Raw genomic sequence first — 21,018 nt, forward strand, 5'->3', positions numbered from 1 at the left:
CAGTGGGATAAAATTGCTTCATTTCTTTTAATATTCAGTTTAATATAGTAATTCTTGACAAAATGTGCATCCTCTTCTGCCTTTTCTGCTAACCATCTTTAGGGTCAATTCCCTATGCATCAACAAATAGAGATTTTTTTCTTAAATTCAGTTATTTTTACTTATTTAAGGAATTAAAAAAAGCTGATCTGAGTGACATTCGCTACGATCTTTTAGTACACAAAACAGATGCACTTAATGCACATCAACACCAAGTTTCGAAATCATATTGATTTCTAAAATTAAAATACACACATGAATATTCTACATATTTAGACTTGAATGGTATTGATTTTATCATATTTCATTTTTGACACTTTATTTGTAATATAGTGTCTTTATCAGTATCATTTTATGTCTTTGCTTTTTTAATTAATATATTATAGTGTTTCTGAGCTAAAAAGAAAAATTAGCCATAAAAGTAACAAAAATAGAAAAACCGAAAAAAACTGAATTTTCAAAATTTTCCAAACTTTGAAATGAAATATCTTTGAACCTATTGAAGTTACAAGATATACAAACACACCTTGTTTAAGGCAATTTTATGCTCTTTAATTTAGATATGGAATATTCAGCTCAAAAGTAAATGATTTTTACACAAAAAAAAAAAAAAGATACTCATCTAAAATACAACATTGCAGCACAGTTCCACTTCATCCATCTGATTCCTTGAGTAGATTCATCAAGAACAACCCTCCATGTTCCATTTTCAAAGCCATTTCTTTTTTATCCTCATTTCGGCCTTTGTTGACTAAACTATCGCGTTTTTCCAAGAACTATAAAAAAAATATGCTACTGCAAAACTAGAGGGGCGAGGGGGGGGGGGGTGAATTTTCGATGTACTCATTTCATGGTTCAGATGGCTTATAAATGCATCTTTTAGCATGCCCAGAAGTTTTAAGCCAACTTTTCTGTAAAAAAAAACCTTTTATTGGTTTTACCACATTGTTATGACTGACCATAATCCTTTATGAGCCAAAAATTACTATTCTCGGTTTTCGTCCATAAACTTTAAAACCATTACTTTACACACTTTTTAACGGAGTTACAATAAAACGTCTTACATTTTCTTACAGCAAAGAATTTGCTATTCAACCAATAAAGCTCCCTTCCCCTACGCCGTACATCCATGATGTAACCAGAAAGATATTCTGAGATATGATGTCATTATGGTCACTTGCATTCATTGAAAATCAGAAAAATAAATAAATAAATAAATAAAATCCTTTTAGAAAGTGAAACTGAATTTGGAAGACTTTTTCAGCAACACATCAACAACATCAATTGATGTTACTTAAGAGAAAAAATTGACCCAAAGATTTTCCTTTATGTGTGATAACTGCTTTATATTCTGCAACGATGGTCTTCCAGAAAAATATATTTGTCTATTTATTATGCAGGACGTGTCTGCCTTTGATGTTTACTTTTCATGTTCAGGGGTGAAAGTTTCAAAAAATTTCAAGATGGAAAGGTTGTAGATAAAAAGAAGGGGTACCTCAAATTTAGTTCTAATTAAGTAAAGCACTGAATACTTTCAAAATAAAAACTTTTTTTCTATGAAAAATGTCCAAAAAAAAAAAACAAATTTTTTACCAAGCACAAGAAATAATTGTGATTAATTAAGAAATAAAATTATAATAAATTTCACTTTATTTAAGAATAATTTATTTTTCACCATTAGGTAATGAGCAACAATTTCTCTTAAATATGACTAAAAATTACAAATTAAATAATCTCAGCATCCCAGATTTAACCCATTCACTGATTATTTATTACTATTAAAATCTTATCTTCTTCTGTCTCTCACCCTGATTCATTTTTTTTTCCAAACCACTGAAATCCATCATAAGACTGAAGACTTTCACCCTTGTCCATGTTTCACTATATTGTTGTATATACATTACATGTATAAAACTTGCGTTAAAAAAAAAATTAAAGGTATTAAATACTAGTTACTTGCATTCATTTGTTTTGTTTATCAATAGATCTATTTCAAACAAATCTAAGAAGGTTCTTCTGCCTTTATATAGGAGTTTAGTAAGACCCCATTTGAAGTATGCTGTGCAGTTTTGGTCGCCTTATCTGAGGAAAGATATTTGTGTATTGGAGGGGGTTCAAAGAAGGGTAACTAGACTAGTAAGGAGACTTTCAGATTTCGATACCAGACTTAATAGACTTATAGCCTGGAGCAAAGGAGGATTAGAGGGGACATGATCCAGTTTAAATTTATTAAAATGAATGCTAATGGATTAAATTTTTGCGCCGAAAGCAGGATGAGAGGTCATTGTTTTAAGCTATTCAAATCTCAGGCTAACCTGGAAATAAAGAAAAGCTACTACTTTAGTAGGGTTGTGGGCGCTTGCAACAGCCAGAGTTGGGCAAATTTTAATTGCATGAACAATGAAAGATTAACAATTGATTAATTGGTAAACATAACAACAGCAACTAACAATTGTTCAATTGTAATTGTGGAAAATTGCAATTAACGATTAATTAATTGTTAATTGTAGTTCCCTAGTTAATAATTATTTAATTGTTAAACACATTGGAAATACTAACATCTACACAAAAGAAAATAGACAAAAGTCTTTAAATCAATTGTTTATTTTTATTTAAGATACAAAAATGAATGTACATTATTAATTTATACACTTATACAAACTCATGAAAGGTAGTAAAAATTTTGGCTTTCGCCAAAATTTATTTTTACTATGAGACTTCTAGGATCTCTCCTGTTTTTTCGGCAAGTTATTTTACATGCGATTGAATCCCCTAAAAAGTAAGGTAAATAAATAAATTTCTCATTTCTCTAACACAAACAATTACTAACATTAGCATTAATAACTAAAGTAGGAATTTTAATTTGCAGTTAAAACAACAGACTTGAATAAATCGAAATATGATAAATTGCTTAAATTTATTTTCTGGGGTATCATTTTGTTTGTTTGTGAAAGTGTGGAAGCTAGATTAATCCATACATGAACTTAAAAATATAAATATCAAAAGCATTTCAAGGTCTTGCAGCTTCAAGCAGTTTTTAAATTGATCAACTTTCACAATAAAGAAGCAAAATCAAATACAGTCGAACCTCGTTATCACGACACGACACCTCTGGAACTGTCAACAAAGTGTCCTCATAGCCGGAGCGACGTCGTAACGGGAAAAGTTTAAAAATTCACAATTAAACATTATTTCACAATAAAGTTAGATTTAATGAAGAAATTAATAGTGTTTATATATATATATATATAATAATAATAAAATTGAAAAATATTAAAAAGACCACACCAAAAGCCCATAGATGCGTAACGCAGCAAAACTAAAAAGCCAAGTAAATAAGTGATTATTAGTGAGTTATTAGTGAGTATAACAAATTTTTTTTTTTTAACTTCACTTTTTTTTTTTTTTGAATTTTACAATACTTTCCAATAAGTGTTTGCTAAACTTTCGAATAAAATTTTCAATCCTCCTTTCCATGGAATTATCAGCAAGAAAGGAATCAATTCCAGATTCTTCCCCTTTGTCCGCAATTTGATTAGATTTTGAAGGTCTAGCCCCACCTTTCTAAGGTGAAAAATAACTTTCTAATTCATTTATCCACTTGAGAGTTGTGTGTCCCTTTTCAATATAATGAAGATGAGGAGCTCTTATCTCTTTTTCTCTCATGGGAGAAGCTTGTAGTGACCACCTACAGCTTAAGGTAGCTATGGTCTTTCTCTTCTCCAGCTATTTCCCTTGTTCAGTATTACAATCCACCCGCTTTGAATTCCTTTCTACTGTCCCTCTTGTCAAAGTCTGAAACCTGTATCTTTCAGAACTTATCTACTCGTCCCCCACCATTTTTGAAAAGTCATGCCTGGTCAAACCTCTTGTCTGAGTCCAAAGTTCCTATAACAAACATTTCTAGATGTTTTCATTATTTTACAGAAAAATTTTCAATTACAAATAAATATTTGATCCAATCTGCGCAGCTTGAAGTGTCGCCGTCGTAACCAGAGTTGCCCCCCTCCCCCCAAAAGAATACTATTTTAAAACCCGGAGCCACTTAAAACTGTATGGTATTAGTTAGGGACTTTGAAAAAGTGACGTGACATCCGGAGTGTCGTGAAATCCGGGTGTCGCGATAACGAGGTTTGACTGTAATAAAAAAATTTGTGTCACAATAACTACTTTTATTGACAATATTTGAATAAGAAAATGTTCTACAATTGCAATATCGCTCCACATCATGCATGATTGTCTTTTGAAAAAGTTATAGAATGACTTTCAGCATTAACAAATCATAAACATGAAAAAAATATCTTCATTAGAAAATGTTGGTTTTTAAATGCCTAGATATAAGTGGAAATGTTTTTTTTTTTTTTTGCCTGAAAAATGTAGTTAAACTTGTTTCCACACATAGTGTTTTAAGTGAAAATTTAGCATTGTGGAAAATGGCAGGAAGGGGGGAGGCAATTGGATATTACATTTGACTGTTTTACTATTTTTAAACTCAAAAGTCAAACATTTCAATCAAACAGTGCACATATCTTATGTTCCTGGTGTCTTTTACTGTATCTTTCAAAAGTTTGATTTTCTAGTTTTTACAGTTTTCATTTTTATGGATGTCACAAAGAATTTTCACACCTTTAAAAAAACCTAGCTATATCTCTGAGAGGACATAATATGTCTACCAACACTCTTGATTAGAACTCCCTAATGAAGTATGTACAAATTTTCATCAAAACAATGAAATTTCCTGAGAATGGGCTTTTATAGTGATTAGATTTTTGGGAAAGTCACAATGGTGAAACAATCACAATAGCAAAAAAAAAACCTTATCAAACATGAGTTGAGTATGAAAACGGTATGTGTTTTATCATTTTTGAAACACATTTATTTTATTTTCCTTTCCAAAAATGCAGTAAAACCTTCAGATTATTTTCAAAACTTTCTAAATTTTTGCTGGCTGCATGGAATGTTTATTATCACCAATGAGCACAGCAAGATAAGCTTAAGCCTCTTTTAAAACATTTTTTTTTCAAACTAAATTTTATGCATAACTCTATAATTTTTTATCTTTCAACGTTGGCAGCTATGTTGTATTTATTTATTAAACAATACTCTTTAACTATCTATTTTTTTTAACAATAGTGACACTGGAAATTTGTAGAACTGCCACATACTTTTTGAAATTAAAAAAAGAAAAATAAATTCAAATATAATGCAAATACGTGAAAAACATCGCCAGCTCAGTCATTTCAAACCGAGGACTGCAATTTCGTGCTTATTAGCACTCATCAGCCCGGCATAGGAAAGTGACTGAGCTGGAGATGGAAAATCTCTTAAGGATGCCAAGAGTGTGAAACAAACTGGTAGCTAATATAGAATTAGCAGACCAGACGAGTGACGGAAGCAATGGTTCGGTTCAACTCGAAGATTGAATGCGAGGCAAGGTATATTCAGTAAATTACCTTGTATTTCTATTAAAATTTCACGTATTTCTGCTTTAGCCCTAGCTATTGGGCGGTAATTTACTGAATAATGCAAATATTCAAACTAGATGTACTTAAATCTGGTTTACACAATACTGTAATATTGTCAAGGTTAATCATAAATTTTTTAAATACCAGAGATATTTAAAATTATATATTTGTTTCACTAAACGGACTGAATTTTTTACTTTTCAGAAAACTGAACAAATCTTTTTTTAAAAATAAAACAAGAAACTTTTGCAACTTTTTTGCACCTGCAAATTGAAACAGATAATATCAAGTGTAAGGTTTCTTTTTTTTAATGCTGTTAAAAACCAAATAAAAAACAGCATTATGTCAGTAGCATAGAGATTAAAGCAAAAACCTTTAAACAAAATCTTTACCTGAATGAAATAAAGTAGGTAAAGATTATTCCTCGTCCATTGTTTAGAACTTCTCTCCCACCCCTATATATTTCTGATTGAGAAACTTGTTGGGATTGTTCAAGTTATTGTAGTTCACTGAACATTAAGTGTTTCCAAAAACTTAGAAAATATTTTTTTAAATGTAATTTACCTTTATTTACTTCGACAGGATTAGGGAGCAGGAACATAGTTTGCTTCCAATGGGTTTGTTTAGCTTTTGGAGAGGTAGAAAGAAGAACCTAAATTTTTAAAGATAAAATGTTAACTAAGACATGAAAAAAAAACTTTGGATTACAAAACATTAACAAAGCACCAAGTCAAAAGCAGTGTTGGATCCAGGGGAGCAAGCAAGGTTCGTGCCCTGGAGCACTTTTCTGTGTTTTTTCTGTTGAAATTCAGTGTATAAACTTGAAGGAAGATGGGTAAGGGTGGGCAGCTTCACGTTTTTGACGAAGTTCAAAAAATTGTAGAGCCGGTCAGAAATTAAATCTCAAACTAGATATACAGTAAACTCCTAATTATCCGCAGAATAGGGTGGCACAGTAAACGCGGATAGGCGAAAACCGCAAATAATCAGAAAAATAGGTTAAAAAAAATACTTGGTGCATACAGTAGTGATGAGCATAATCAAGTTCTCATAATCGAATCATTTGATTATTCAGGATCATTCGAGAACTTGATTATTATGAGTTATCGATTATTAGATCTCAAGTTCTCGATTATCACAACTCGAGTTCTTGATTAGCGTATTTGGAGTTCTCGACTAGCATATCTTGAGTTCTTGATTATCACATTGCAAGTTCTTGATTAACACATCTCGAGATAGCGATTATCTGTTTCCGAGTTCTCGAGCGATGGACAGCTTGAGTGCTCTATTAACACTTTCCGAGTATTCGAGCGATCAACTGCTCGAGTTCTCGATTATCACTTTCCAAGTACTCGAGCGATTCAGTGTTCGAGTTCTCCCTTTGCGAACTTCTCGAGATGTTGAGTTCCTGAGATGTCAATCATTCGAATGATCAACTGCTTGAATTCTTACTTTGTGAACTTCTCAAGATGTTGAGTTCTTGAGATGTCTATCACAAGAGCAGTTTATTCACTAGAGCAACATTTCTTGATCGATTTGATAATCGAATGAACCTCTCAATAATTGTCTTCTGACAATTATTGCCCTCTGCAACTGAAGTGATTCAGTTGCAGGGGTGAATCCGTCATTAAGGGGGTCAGAGGGCTGGTTTTGAAAAGTTAATGTTTTTACATATGAATGGCCATGGTTTTTGTTGCTTTCTGAAAAAATTTGCATTGAGTGTAAGGAGCCAAAGGATTTGACCCTTCCTTATACTCAATGACAAAGGATATATGCAAATCCTTTGACCTTCTCCTCAGAAAAATTTGGAATGACGGACTGCGCTGAGGAACCCACAGAGAAAGTGGGTCACGGGGAGGGGGAGGGGGGCTTAAATTCTTAATGGATGTCAGTCTTTTTTTAAGGAGTATCCTTCTTGAGTGGGGAGGAGGGTCCGCCAGGGTGAAAAGGTGCGTCAGCACATTTGAGGAATACATACTGCTGCAAGGACAGATACAAGGAATGGGCAATTGCCTCTCCCTTGAGGGACAATGCACCGGCAACTTTTCGAAACTGAAGTTCTAAAACACAAGTGTAGGCCATTTTTGACAACGTTAAGGAAAGGAATAGTTTTCAAATCTCCCTCCCCGAAACTTTTCAGAAGTTTCAAAAAGTTCTAGTTTCTTCAAACTTCTAGTTTCAAAAAAGTAATTTCAGACAAACTTTGATGATGTAAGGAGGAAGAGTTTAGGAGCTTTCTGCTGTGAATTTTGAAAAATTCAAGTTTTAAAGACGATGTAGACATCTCAGGTGGTGTAATTAGGAGCAGGAATGGGTTCAGTGGCTTTCTTCTGATAAGTTTTCGAAGCTGAAGTTCCAAAAAAAGCGCAATTTTTAGACGACTTTTGATTTCCACAGAATTTTATCCCTTCCCGCGGGAATACTTTCGGGGACCTGCTCCGATAAATCTATATATTTTAGTTGTGAAAGACAAAAATATTGAGGCAGCTCCACCCCCCACTTTCCTGAAATATATGCAAATCAGATTCATAGTAAGAGGTAAGTTAAAAAATCAACCAACCCCTCCTTGAATGATTTCTGGATCCATCTTTGTACCGCTGTGATCTAAATGGTGTTATGAACAAATAAATGCCTCCCCAATGGTTTAAAAAATAGGTTTAAAAATATTGTGAAATGACCCACTGATAATAAGAATTGTGGATTAACCAACCACCGATAATTGGTAGTAGTTTTATAGGATATATTTACTGTACTTTTATAGGAGCTAACTCAGTATCAGCAAATGGAATTTATGTATCCAATCAGAAGTTAAAAAGTTCCATGCTGGAAGAAGAAAAAAAATTTCAAAAGTTCGCAGTCCGAAGGTTAAGTTATACAATGCTTTAACTGTAAGAGTACACACATAGCTCAGACAGGGAGGGTAATGAAGTGGTTCTTTCTTTTTTGGGAGATCCTGGTTGTTAAAGATAAAATTGGGGAAGTTGAAGTATGTGGAAAATGATTTCTTAGTACAATGAAATAAACACAAATATTATTATTTATTGAATAAAAATATTACTAAAGATTTTGCAGTAAGATTTCAGTAAGTTTCAAAAAGAAAATGCACTTCTGTTTTGTAAAGAATCAGCAGACATCCTGTGAGCACATATATGACAGTATTTATCAAATTGTATACTGAAGAATACTAGAATTCTAAGCAAAGTTAAAAGGCATTCAAAACATTATTGAAGTTCTTATACTCTGGAATTATTATGCAGTACTGAAGCCAAAATTCAGGAATAACCTCGATATGCACCATCTAGAAGGTAGTAAATTTTTTAATATTTTATCCGAAATCAAAACAATTTGTAACACAATTACTAATTAAGATGAATGAGAATTTAACTGAGGAAGGTATTGAGGAACCTGAAATATAGTATGAGTTCTCACTTGTTTTCATGAATTGCCTGTCAAAGTACACACAATTTAATCTACCAACTGCACGCCTCAGCTATTCTAAATAAAAACAATTAAAATCTTTATATTTTTAAGTTAAATATACTTTTAATTTGGCATGATTTTATTCAATATTATGCAAGGGAGATCAGTTTTTTTTTCTTGTTTAAGGTTTAAAATGCTAAGCAAATGCAGATAAAAATACCTGGAAATTTTGATGCATCATGTTGAGGGTTCAGGTCTTTCATACTTATGATTTATTGATCGCTAGCTGTGGTGATGGGCTCAGTTCAAATTTCTAAAACAATGTGTGACTTCAAAATGAAGAATCATTAAAAAAGTAATAATAATTGAAAAAAAAAAAAAAAAGACCTAAACCAGTAGAGCCAAGGCTTTTTCTTCCTGAAACCCTACATATGATATCATTTAAAATAGGCTGCATCATTATAATTAATGAATAAACATGTGCATTAGAAACAACTTGTGCTTTGACAATGTCGCTGAATTCACCTAACAACTTGTCCTCTTTACAGAAAACATATCTGCAACATCTCGTAAAAAGAAACTGCCTTTTTAGGGCATATATGCAAAAAAAAATTAGCTTGGCTTGAAAATTGTTTTATTGGCTATGACCGGGACATCCACAATACTTGAGCATCCACATATGGCTCATGAATTTGATGATTAAACTTAAGCAGTCTAACGGCATTGAAAGTCTTAAAAGCTTTTTACTTTATTTAAATTTTATAAATATACGACAAAAATGTTTAAAATGATAATAAAAAATCTTGTTAATTATGTAACAACTGAAGAAACTAAGACTTGACTTGTTAATACATCACTAAATTTTTACTCAAATTGAAAAAAAAAAAAAAAAACTCTGAGCTTTCCCATCTCACTCTGGATGTTACATTAGTGTGTCAGAGTGTATTTGGCCCTGTTAACTCTGCATTTATCATTTTAAATGTCAGAACATTCCACTTAAATTTTCCTCTACATCTTCATCAATTACCAACTAAACATTGTGTACAACAGATGAAAATTTAATAAATCTTCTTTTAAAAACATCATCAGTATATTTGTTCACAGAAATAAGATGCAATTATCTAGGGTTTTCCTTAGATAATATAACCCTTAAAATAAAGGTTTTAAGGAGAAGAACTTCATTTTCGGGACTTATAAATAACTGTGAAACAGTAGTTTTTACTTTCTTCTATATCTAATATATAGAAGAAAGTATTGAATTCGTGCAAATTTTCGATTTTTGAATTTTGACGGATTCGAACATTTTGAGGTGGGCTGAGTTCATTTCGACTATTTTTGGAAAATGTCTGTCTGTCTGTGTGTGTGTGTGTGTGTGTATGTATGTGTGTCATGTCTGTGTGTGACCAGTTTTTTGTGGCCGCTCTACAGAAAAAACTACCGCATGAAATCAAACAAAATTTGATACACATATGTGCCCCTATGTGAACTTGTGCCCATTGGTTTTTGGCGCGAATTCCTCCAAGGGGGGTGGAGCAATGGGACGTTTTTTGAGTTTTGCGTGACTGCTATTCCCCAGGAAGTAATTGGCGGAATCAGACAAAATTTGGTACATATGTTGTCCCTAACAGGTACAGATCCTGATTCAATTTTGGTGTCAATAGCTCAAACGGGGGTTGAGCTATAGAACGTTTTTTGCGTCAATTGTGACTGCTGTATCTCAATAAATAATGAACGTAATCAAACAAAAATTTATCGACAAGTAGCCCTTAGAGGGTATAAGAAATGATTCTATTTTGGTGTCAACAGCTAAAAAGGGGGCGGCGCAATCTAACGTTCTTTTTTTTCCATTGTGAGTGCCATATCTCAAGAAGTAATGCTACGTTCTGGATGAAATTTGGAATAAATATGAATCCATATGTAAACAGGCGTTGGTTTAATTTTGGCGCCAATCGCTCCATGGCGGGCTGATTTTTTTTTTATTTGTGTGAATAAAAATAGCTTTTTAATTGCAACAATAAGAAAGATAAATCGTAACAGACTGTCGTCTGCGTTCAGCTCATGCTTTTAATTGCATGGAAATGATCCGAAATATTATCTCAATGATTTAAAATTTTTAACTGTTGCCATCTTGTGTCTATTAACAGATAAATGTTTGTATTTATTTTAAGCAAGGCTTTTAAAATAATTTTCAATTTTCATTCTTTGCTTTGCTTTTGAGATAAATCAGGAATTGGGATGGTCATCAAGTTTTGGCATGTGTAATTTTGTTTTCGTTGGGAATATTGCTTCCTCGTTAAGCATGGGGAGGGATCAGAATTATAAGAAGGATATAGAAGAAAGTTTCGTGATGGCCACAACATACTAGTTTTTTTATGAACATACACTATTCGAAAGAATTCAGTATAAAACTGCCTGAGTTTTTCTCTAAAAGAAATATAAAGGGAATAAATTGCAGCTAAAAATCAAATAACCGAATAATCCTCAAAAATTAACAAATTATACAAGTACTGTGAAATACACTGTGCCATAAAATTTTCCTCTTTATTTAAAAGTCCTATAAAACTTTTTTTAAAAGAATTAATGAATGGCGGATATGATAATTCTGGGAACTAAGTATTTAAAATAAGAAAAATTGTACCTTATGCTTAAGACCCCTTTCAAAAAAGGAGTCAAAATATCCTACAATAGCAGTAACTTTGCAAGACTTGGTCATAACAAGCTCAAAAGGTGAAACAAATTCTGTATCTTCCACGGCACAGTAGGTCAGGTCTAATTCCTAGGATAAAAAGTAAAATTTGAAAGAAGGAATAAAATTTCAATAAAACTGATCGGTTTATTTGTTTTAGAGAAAGCAAACTTGTCAATAACAAATATCTTGATTTTTTAGAAAACTTAATTTTACCAGTTTAGTAAAAAAAAAAAAAAGATAGTTAAATCTTACATTAGCAATAAATGATGAATTTAATGTCAGAAAAAAACCATATCCTAGTTGTTTGTCCTATTTTTACACACAACAATAACAGAATAAGAATAATATCCAAAACAGATACTTAAACTTCAAATTAAATTGTGGTCTTCAAATGAAAATTAAGTTTCTATGTTTTCCCCAGAGAGTACTGACCTTGTATGTAAAAGGCCTGTAGAATGCATTTGGAAAATAAAAACCAAATAATTTTCAGTACTCCTTATAGTATTTAATGATCATAAAAATAAATAAAAAGGCAGTTAAACACCTTTAAGATAGATTTTAAAAGACAAAAAGTAAAAAATCTTAAAAGCAAAATGTAAACAAACTGTACAATGAAACATATATAGGTATAGGAATATACATTAAAAAAAAAAAAAACTTTTAATATCTATACTTTTAGTTTGATAATAAACAACACAAAGCAAGTGACTGAAAGCTTATCTTGAGGAAGACTTTCTGGTTAGAAGTACTTTAAAAGTAGTGACGTTCCCATCAATTTTTCTGAGGGTATACTCCCAGTAATCAGTTATGCACAACACATGTATGCGATCATGAACATAATATATCACAATATAAAATTTTTTAAAGCTTGAGGGTATAAGCTATTGTTCTAAAAAATGTTTGAGAGCATACGGCATATATGAAATATAGCATATGGGAACACCTCTATTTAAAAGACATATAAATTTACATGAGGGCACGGCAAGGTTTATGAAAAAAGAGCTGTACATTAAGCACTTTTGATAGTTTATGTTTAAATATTTCAAATTATAACTACCCAGCATGAAAAGGAGAAATAGATTTAGCAATAGAAGCCTATCATGTGTGTATAAAAACAAGACTCTGTAGTTTCAAAAAAAAAGGAGGGGGGGGGGGTATTTATTACTTCATATAGAGACCTCCAGGAGCAGAATTGTTTTTCAGCAGTCTGCAATGCAGATTAAAAACCCCAAAAATAGTCAGCAAGATGAACTTTAGATAAAATGTAAACTATAAAAACAGACGCTAAACTTAGTAACTATAAGAACATGCAATCTGTCGATTATATCCCAGAACCCAAGATATACAGAACAAATCTTCATTCGCTGAAGTTTAAGATTTTTTCTTTTCAAACATTTTACTTTTTTTCCTTTTTTTTTTGTTCAAACTAAGAACTAGTCTGCAATTTCTCTCAAATCTGCGACATGTCACAGCATCGTGATGTTTCTAGTTAGGGACATGTGAAGTTATATTTTAGTTCAGCTTTGCATATCTTAATACTTATGAAAGAAACTTGTTCTTCACAAAGAGCAGTTTACTTTTTAATATGAAATACTTTTTAAAATGAAAATTATTGTTTAATCTGAGTTTGATTTTGTAATTAATCTATTTGCATGGATGTGACAATTTTAAGCATAGATTCGCAGTTTATACACACAGGATTTTATCCTCAAATAAACATACATCACAAAGTACATTGAAGGAAAATAATTGGATAAAAATCAAACTAAATATACAGAAATATACAGGGTATCCGAAAAGTTTCTGACACATTTTTAAAAAAATCACAGAAAAGCAACAAACGGTGCATAGGTTCAATTCTAAGAATGAAAGGTATTGCTTTCTGTTTAATAAAATGATTAAACACCTCACATTGCGTTTGTTTTAATAAATTTGACGGTACAGCGCCACCTTTAAACATAAACTGGAAGTTTTTTTTTTCTTCTTTTTTTTGTTACCATGTCATAAAACATTTGAACCTGCGAAGTATTATTGTGCAAACTGCATACTCATAAGACAATTTATTGCTTTTCCATGATTTTTTAAAAATATGTCAGACTTTTCTGACATGCTGTATAACGTATGCAAAAATAGGAAAGTAAGAAAGAGAGGATTCTAAGAAATTGAGTCAAATAGGTATTTTAAACATCTACGTACGGCTCTCACAATTGGAAAGGGGTATCATTTTCGTCCTGGACTACCGGTCAAGTAAAAATTGCGGCCAAAAATTTTTTTCCCCTTATTTCGATAAAGATCCTGCTATTTTCTGTGTAGGTTAAAAAGAACATCATTTGATGCTTATTTTTGCTGCTAGATGGCACTGGAGGATTCAGGAATTTCTGTTCTCTCGCTTGATTTTATTTTTTGCAATGAGTACGTGAGAGTCTGCCTTTCATTGTCTTGCTTTTTGTTTGCATTTTGTGCGACGAACATTTATGAAAGTATGGACTTGCCGACACAGTGCCGTTACTCATGGGAATAAGAAACAATAATCCCCCCTCCCCCATAGTCGTATATATATTCTAAAACAGAAAAACTAACCTTTTTCTTCCATTTTTTATGAGTCCATTTCGACTATTTTTGGAAAATGTCTGTCTGTCTGTGTGTGCGTGTGTGTGTCACGTCTGTGTGTGACCAGTTTTTTGTGGCCACTCTACAGCAAAAACTACCGCATGAAATTGAACGAAATTTGGTACACATATGTGCCCTTATGTGAACTTGTGCCCATTGGTTTTTGGCGCAAATTCCTGCAAGGGGGGTGGAGCAAAGGGACGTTTTTTGAGTTACCCGTGCTTGCTATTCCTCAGGAAGTAACTGGCGGAATCAAACAAAATTTGGTCCATATGTTGCCCCTAACAGGAGCAGGTGCTGATTCAATTTTGGTGTCAATAGCTCAAACGGGGGTTGAGTTATAGAACGTTTTTTGTCGTCAATTGTGACTGCTGTATCTCAAGAAATAACGAACAGAATCAAACAAATTTTTTTTTGACAAGTAGCCCTTAGTGGGTATAAGAGCTGATTTCATTTTGGTGTCAACAGCTAAAAAGGGGGTAGCGCAATCGCCCGTTCTTTTTTTCCATTGTGAGTGCCCTATCTCAAGAAGTAATGCTACATTCTGGTTGAAATTTGGAATATATGTGAATCCATAGGTAAACAGGCTTTGGTTCAATTTTGACTCCAATCGCTCCAAGAGGTGTTGATTTTTTTTTTTTTTTTTTTTGCGAATAAAAATAGTTTTATTAATGTAACAATAAGAAAGATAAATGGTAATAGATTGTCGTCTGCGTATTTCTCGTGATTTTAATTGCATGGAAATGATCGGAAATATTATCTCAATGATTTAAAATTTTTAACTGTTGCCATCTTATGTTTGTTAATAAATAAAATATTTGCAATTAATTCAAGTAAGGCTTTTAAAGTAACTTTCAATTTTCGCTCTTTGTTTTGTTTTTACAATAATTCAGACATTGGGATGGTCGTCAAGTTTTTGCATGTGTAATTTTGTTTTTGTTAGGAATATTGCTTCCTCGTCAAGCATGGGGAGGGATCAGAAAAAGGAAAAATATAGAAGAAAGTTTCGTGATGGCCACAACATACTAGTTCTGTTTTGTCACAATATTTCTGCATTATTTTTCGAGATAAAATGGTTAAAAATCATACATATATATATATATATATATATATATATATATATATATATATATATATATATATATATATATATATATATATATATATATATATATCTGAAAAAGAAATATTGCATGAATTTTTTAGCTTATAAAACCTGCCCACTGAAATAGCGGGCACCTTATTATATATTTTTCTAAAGCTTAAAGGTTATTAAATTATTGTATTATTTTAAAACATTTATACAACTGATGAAGATGTGAATCGTAAGATATGCATATAAAGATAATATAAAAAAATCTGCCCCATATTGCAGGACGGGAAAGTATAAAAACTGAACTGTACGCAGAGGGTTTAACCAAGTATATTTTGCTCATTTCTTCAAAACTCACTTTAACTATGACTGGATCACTGCATGCTACTTCAGCACTCACAGCTTCAACATTTGCCTCCTTTATGACATCCTTCTTCATAGCAGACATCTTGAACCCATACACATCATTCCAGAACTCAACATATTGTTTGTATTTTGCTGAAATCATAAAAAACATTTCAGTCTGGTTGGTTTTAATAGGGCTTGATAGTTTCAATACTACAAAGAGAAAAGTTTAAAATAAATATGGAAACAGTCTCGTTCAAAGAAAACAAAATAGAGTTTCAGAAAGTCTCCAAAACAAACCTCAATATACATATGTATAATAAACAGTATGGTTAATTTAAAACGCTGAAACAACCAGTGAACACCACATGCATTAATGCACACAAAATAAGGAGGGGGGGGGGGTGAAGCTAGATTATTGCAGCAAATGTATATAATGAAATATGTACCAGTCAAGATATTTTAAATTAAGTCAAGATTTCAGAAATCAAATTCTCTATGGATGCTTTCAGATAAATTGATTGTAGAAGTTCAATTGGGGGGTTTCACAAATAAAAGGGTCACATAAAAATTAGTCGAGTTAGAATACAAATTGTAACAAAAATGTCCCTTTTGACAATTTCTTGTAGGTTTTCATAACAGGTAAGCGAATACTTACAAAGTGGTTTCTATTCTCGAAAAAGTCTAGTATCTGTTATTCTCAGTAACAAAGCTTGAAAGTGTGACTAACAATTTTCGAGAAATGTGCTAGGATTAACTTAAAAAAAGGAGGGAGGGAATAAAATGTTATATTTACCCATATCACACACAGCAAGAAGAGATATGGTACATCTGTCAGGAAACATGTGACCACCAGGAGCTAGAAATTTATCTCTAGCATAAATGACACTGTCCAGCATGCCCTCAAAGAGCAAAAAGTATCCCATCCATTCAGATACGATGACATCGACTTTTGCATCTGGAATAGGCATATCTTCAACTCGACCTCTGAATAAATTTATGACTGGGTCAAAGCCATTTTCTCTATTAAAAAAGAATAAACAGATGAAGTAATGATAAGAAAGAATCAACAAATCACACACATTAATTAATAATATTTATTTTGCTTCTTGTTCAAAACCTTCTTTTCCTAAGTTGGTTGCTCCAATTGAGAAAGCCTTTAGATTTAGTGCTCTCACTGCTTCTCAAAAGGACTATTAGGCATATCATTGCCAATACTGTGGATTTTAATTCCAAATTGACTTCCAATACTTTTAGCAAGCATGCTAATTCTTCCATCAAAGGTTTGTGTTCTGATCCTGATCTAGTTGTTACTAAGGCTGACAAAGGTAGCCAAATTGTTATTCTGGACAAAAGTTCATATTTAGATAAATGTAATGAGCTAATTGAGGTTGGTTCTTATGTGACACTTCACAAAGACCCTAGTATTAGAGAGTTTAACCTTATTAAAAATGTTGTGAAATCTTCTCCTATCATCAGTGAGTCTTCAAAAAGATCTTTAACACCTTCTGTTGCACACTGTGCCAGGTTTTATGCTCTACCAAAGGTTCATATACCCGACATTCCTCTTAGGCCTATTGTTTCAAACATTGGTACTGCTTCATATAAACTAGCTAAGTATTTAGTTTCTATCTTCTCTTCTCTTTTGGTTAGCAACTCTTTTACTGTCACAAATTCAGTTCATTTTGTTCAGAAGTTACGTTTTTTTAAGCCTCATGGTTTAACGATGGCTTCTTTTGACGTGAAATCACTTTTCACTAATGTACCGGTTATTGGGGCATTGGATTGTCTTAAATTGAGATTCCAAGAGCATCATTTTTCCAGTTTTGAGATTGATGAACTTGTTTCACTTACTCGTGTTTGTCTTGAGTTACTTTTGTGTTCAATGGTACTTACTTTCGTATGTCTGAAGGTTTAGCAATGGGTAACTCTTTGAGTCCTATTTTAAGTGACATCTATATGCACTATTTTGAGACTAAACTTTTTGAAACCATAACGTTTCCGTTCTATGTTCGTTACGTTGACGATTGCTTTGTTTTGCTTGGCCAAAACCAGGTTGATAATGAACTTTTACTTTCTACTCTAAATTCTATCGATCCTTGCCTTCTAGTTCTCTTTCATATTTATGGATAGTTCTCTTTCTCTTTTGGACGTCTTTATTACTAAACGTAATGATGAATTTATGACTTCGGTGTTTCGTAAGCCTTTTGCTGTTACACTACCTCCTCACAAATGTTCTTCTCATCCTCCAAACCAAAAGTTGGCCTCATTTAAGGCTTTTGTGTTTCGTGCTTTGAACATCTGTTCTTCTTCCAATTCTTTGAATGTTGAGCTTTCTTTTCTTAAAGCAGTGGTTTTCGATCGTGGTTATTCTCCTAGCATCATTGATTCAATTTATAATAAGTTAATTAAGCCCTCTCATTCTGAAAAGGTTTCTGCTTCTAATGCTTTGTATGCTATTGTTCTGCCTTATTATCCGAAAGTTAGTCATCAAGTTGCAAAAATTTTGAAGAAATTTGGTTTTGATACAGCTTTTTCTCCAGTTAATAAGATAAAATTTACAAACTTAAAGGACCCCATTGATTGCCATAGCAACTGGGGTATTTATAGCATCTCCTGCAAGTGTGGACTTGGTTACGATGGACAAATTAAACGTGCTCTCAAGCACCGACTGAAAGAGCACGAAAACTATGTTAAACATAAAGAACTTGCTCGTTCTTCCATCGCTCAGCATTGTTGGACTTCTGGTCACTGTTTTGATTTTTCATCTGCAAAGATTATTTGTAAATGTTCTTTGGTTTATGACCTCGATTTCTGGGAAGCTTACTATATTTGGAAAAATTCTCATTCTCTAGTCAATGATTTTTCCAGCACTCCATTTTTTCATGATATTTGGAAGCAATTTCTATAATTGCCTTTCCTGTTTCTTCGGTGTCTCGCACTCTTTTTGTCTCCTGGCTTCTGATTTGTTGTCTCTCCCCCTGCTTTGAGCCCGGAGTGTACATGCTGTTTGCTGATTGGTTGTTTGATGTCTTGTTCCTGTATTCTTATTGGTTGGCCCTCTTTGGTATAAATACCGGTATCCACTTGGTTCTTGTCAGTTTTCTCGCAACTTTTGGTTGTGTTGGTGAGCTTTCTGCACTGATGAAGAGGCTTCATTGTAGCCTTGAAATAGCTATATGCTGTATCTTCTCCAGTATTTGTGCTTTATTTACGTTGTTAACCATTTTATTTTGCGTTTCCATGGTTACACTTTTTGAATCCCTTGTTTGTTTCCATCTTTAGCTTATTTTATTTTGTGTTTCCATGGTTACGTTTTTAAATCCATTGTTTCTTTCGCATTTTATTTTCTTATATTTTAAAATATGTCATTATTTAGAAGGGAATAAAATATTAATGAGAAACATGTCTTCTAAATTTATTAAAATCAAAACATTATAAACCATAATAAGGTTGTTTTAGGCTTCTTTTTTGTCTCGCTAGATGGAATAAAAGGGTGAAGTAACAATAGACATAATAATGTACATAAATATTCAATGCAAGAACACATCTACTCACAAGATGTGATATCAATTAGTGCACAGCAAGTTGCTAGCTGAAAATAGGAAATTCTAGTAATAGAAAAACTCAACAGCAAAAATTGCTGGCAATGTCTCAGTTTGTGTGCCTTTGGTAAGAGTAAGGGCTCTTATAATAATTATTACATTTTGGGAGGGATTTCTTTAGATTTGCTTCAATGACAGAAGTTTCAAATTTAAGTTTTCTATGAACAAGTATAACTTTCTGGAACAAAAATTTTAAAATCTTGCATTTGTCAAAGGTGCCAAATTTGATATATAATTCATATTTTGTAAAAACATAATATATGCAGCAAGTAGTATGAAATTAGTTCAGACAGTGATCTTAAAATTCATTCCGTAGAAAACAAAATTTTAAAAGCTGCTTTCATATGAATCATGGTAAGAACTCAAGAGATATACTTAATCTAAAACCTCCATGCATAAAATAAATAAATAAATACCTCACAATATCCATTGCCTGAAATATTACATCCGACTTATCAACACCCATCACTTCAGCTGCACCTGCTTTAGCAGCAAACATGGAAAGGATTGCTGTTCCACAACCAACGTCAAGAACTTTTTTCTGATGAAACACTTCAGGATTTTTCAAAATTGCTTCTTGATATGACAAAGTCCTCACATCATCCTATGTTATCCAAAGATAATCCCATGTACAATCATACAAATATTTATAGACAGCACACAAAATGTATAGGTACAAAGCACAATTACCACGACCAAAATACAGAAATAATGCTATTTAAATAATGCGTATTGGATGAGAAACAATCATCATCCATTAAAATATTGATGATCAATCTCTTGTATATCAACAATAGACAAACCTATTTTCATTGGAAAAATTCCAAATGAACATTTTCTATTCAATTTGCTGCAACTATGAATAAAATGAGTTAATCTTGTAACATTTTCAGTAAGAAAAGGAATTTTTGACTTCAAAGTATTACTAAAGACTAAGAGTTTTAAAGTGTGAAAAAGTAGTTTTTGACATTATTATATATATATATATATATATATATATATATATATATATATATATATATAATTTAATTTTTATTTTTTGAACTCTATCACATGTGTGAAAACGAAATTTCTAAAAACATTACAAAAACTAATAGTTTCCATTCATACTACAATATTATAATTACTGTACTTATACTGCAGCTATTAGCAATTACTCTATTAATTGGCGATATATCCCCATAAATAAAACCATATTTTTCTAAATTTCTTAAGAAGTCTCTCCCTCAGACTATTTTCAAGGAAAAGATTAAAGAAATTATGGTAGGTTCAGTTCGTCAACAGAAGAAACAATGTATATAATACTATGAAAGGATTATTGAACTTCAAAAGTATACTAAACAAAACACAGTTGAATGCTTTGCATTTCAGTAATAGAAAAGTTTTCCCCATACAAAATCTCAGAAAATTCATATGGATATTACCTGGAGCATTTCATGATGAATAGCAAAATGATCATAGGTGCTAAAGTAATGATCATCATCATCATTAGACCTTGATTCTTCAGACATTCTACTATTAGATGTTGTATGACTGGGAGTGGAAGACTGATTGGGACATAGGAGGACAGTTTTGGCAGCTTCTCTAAGAAAAAATAGCATTGATTTTGAAGTAAATTGTATAACACCAGAGGAAAACTGAATAAAAACTGCAATTACTTTCGAAAGGTATATAATTTTTTCAGTTTCCTCCCTTAATATCAAATTATTTAATATAATTTTATATTATAAAGTGAACACTAATGAAAAAAGT

General features: G+C 32.1%; 1 protein-coding gene across 1 annotated transcript in view; it reads right to left on the reverse strand.

The window, feature by feature from the left end:
* Window positions 1-2,634: 2,634 nt before the first annotated feature.
* The window catches only part of LOC129234512 (uncharacterized), a 30,471-nt gene continuing 12,087 nt past the window's right edge, over window positions 2,635-21,018 (reverse strand). The window contains exons 5-11 of the mRNA XM_054868517.1: window positions 20,691-20,850; window positions 19,683-19,870; window positions 16,458-16,684; window positions 15,675-15,814; window positions 11,563-11,700; window positions 6,069-6,156; window positions 2,635-2,811 (exon numbers count right to left, since the gene is read on the reverse strand). Coding sequence (XP_054724492.1) covers window positions 2,702-2,811; window positions 6,069-6,156; window positions 11,563-11,700; window positions 15,675-15,814; window positions 16,458-16,684; window positions 19,683-19,870; window positions 20,691-20,850 — 1,051 coding nt within the window. The 3' untranslated portion in view covers window positions 2,635-2,701. The remainder of the gene's footprint in view (window positions 2,812-6,068; window positions 6,157-11,562; window positions 11,701-15,674; window positions 15,815-16,457; window positions 16,685-19,682; window positions 19,871-20,690; window positions 20,851-21,018) is intronic.

The sequence above is a fragment of the Uloborus diversus genome, chromosome 1 (genome assembly GCF_026930045.1).
Source record: "Uloborus diversus isolate 005 chromosome 1, Udiv.v.3.1, whole genome shotgun sequence".
Classification (NCBI taxonomy): domain Eukaryota; kingdom Metazoa; phylum Arthropoda; class Arachnida; order Araneae; family Uloboridae; genus Uloborus; species Uloborus diversus.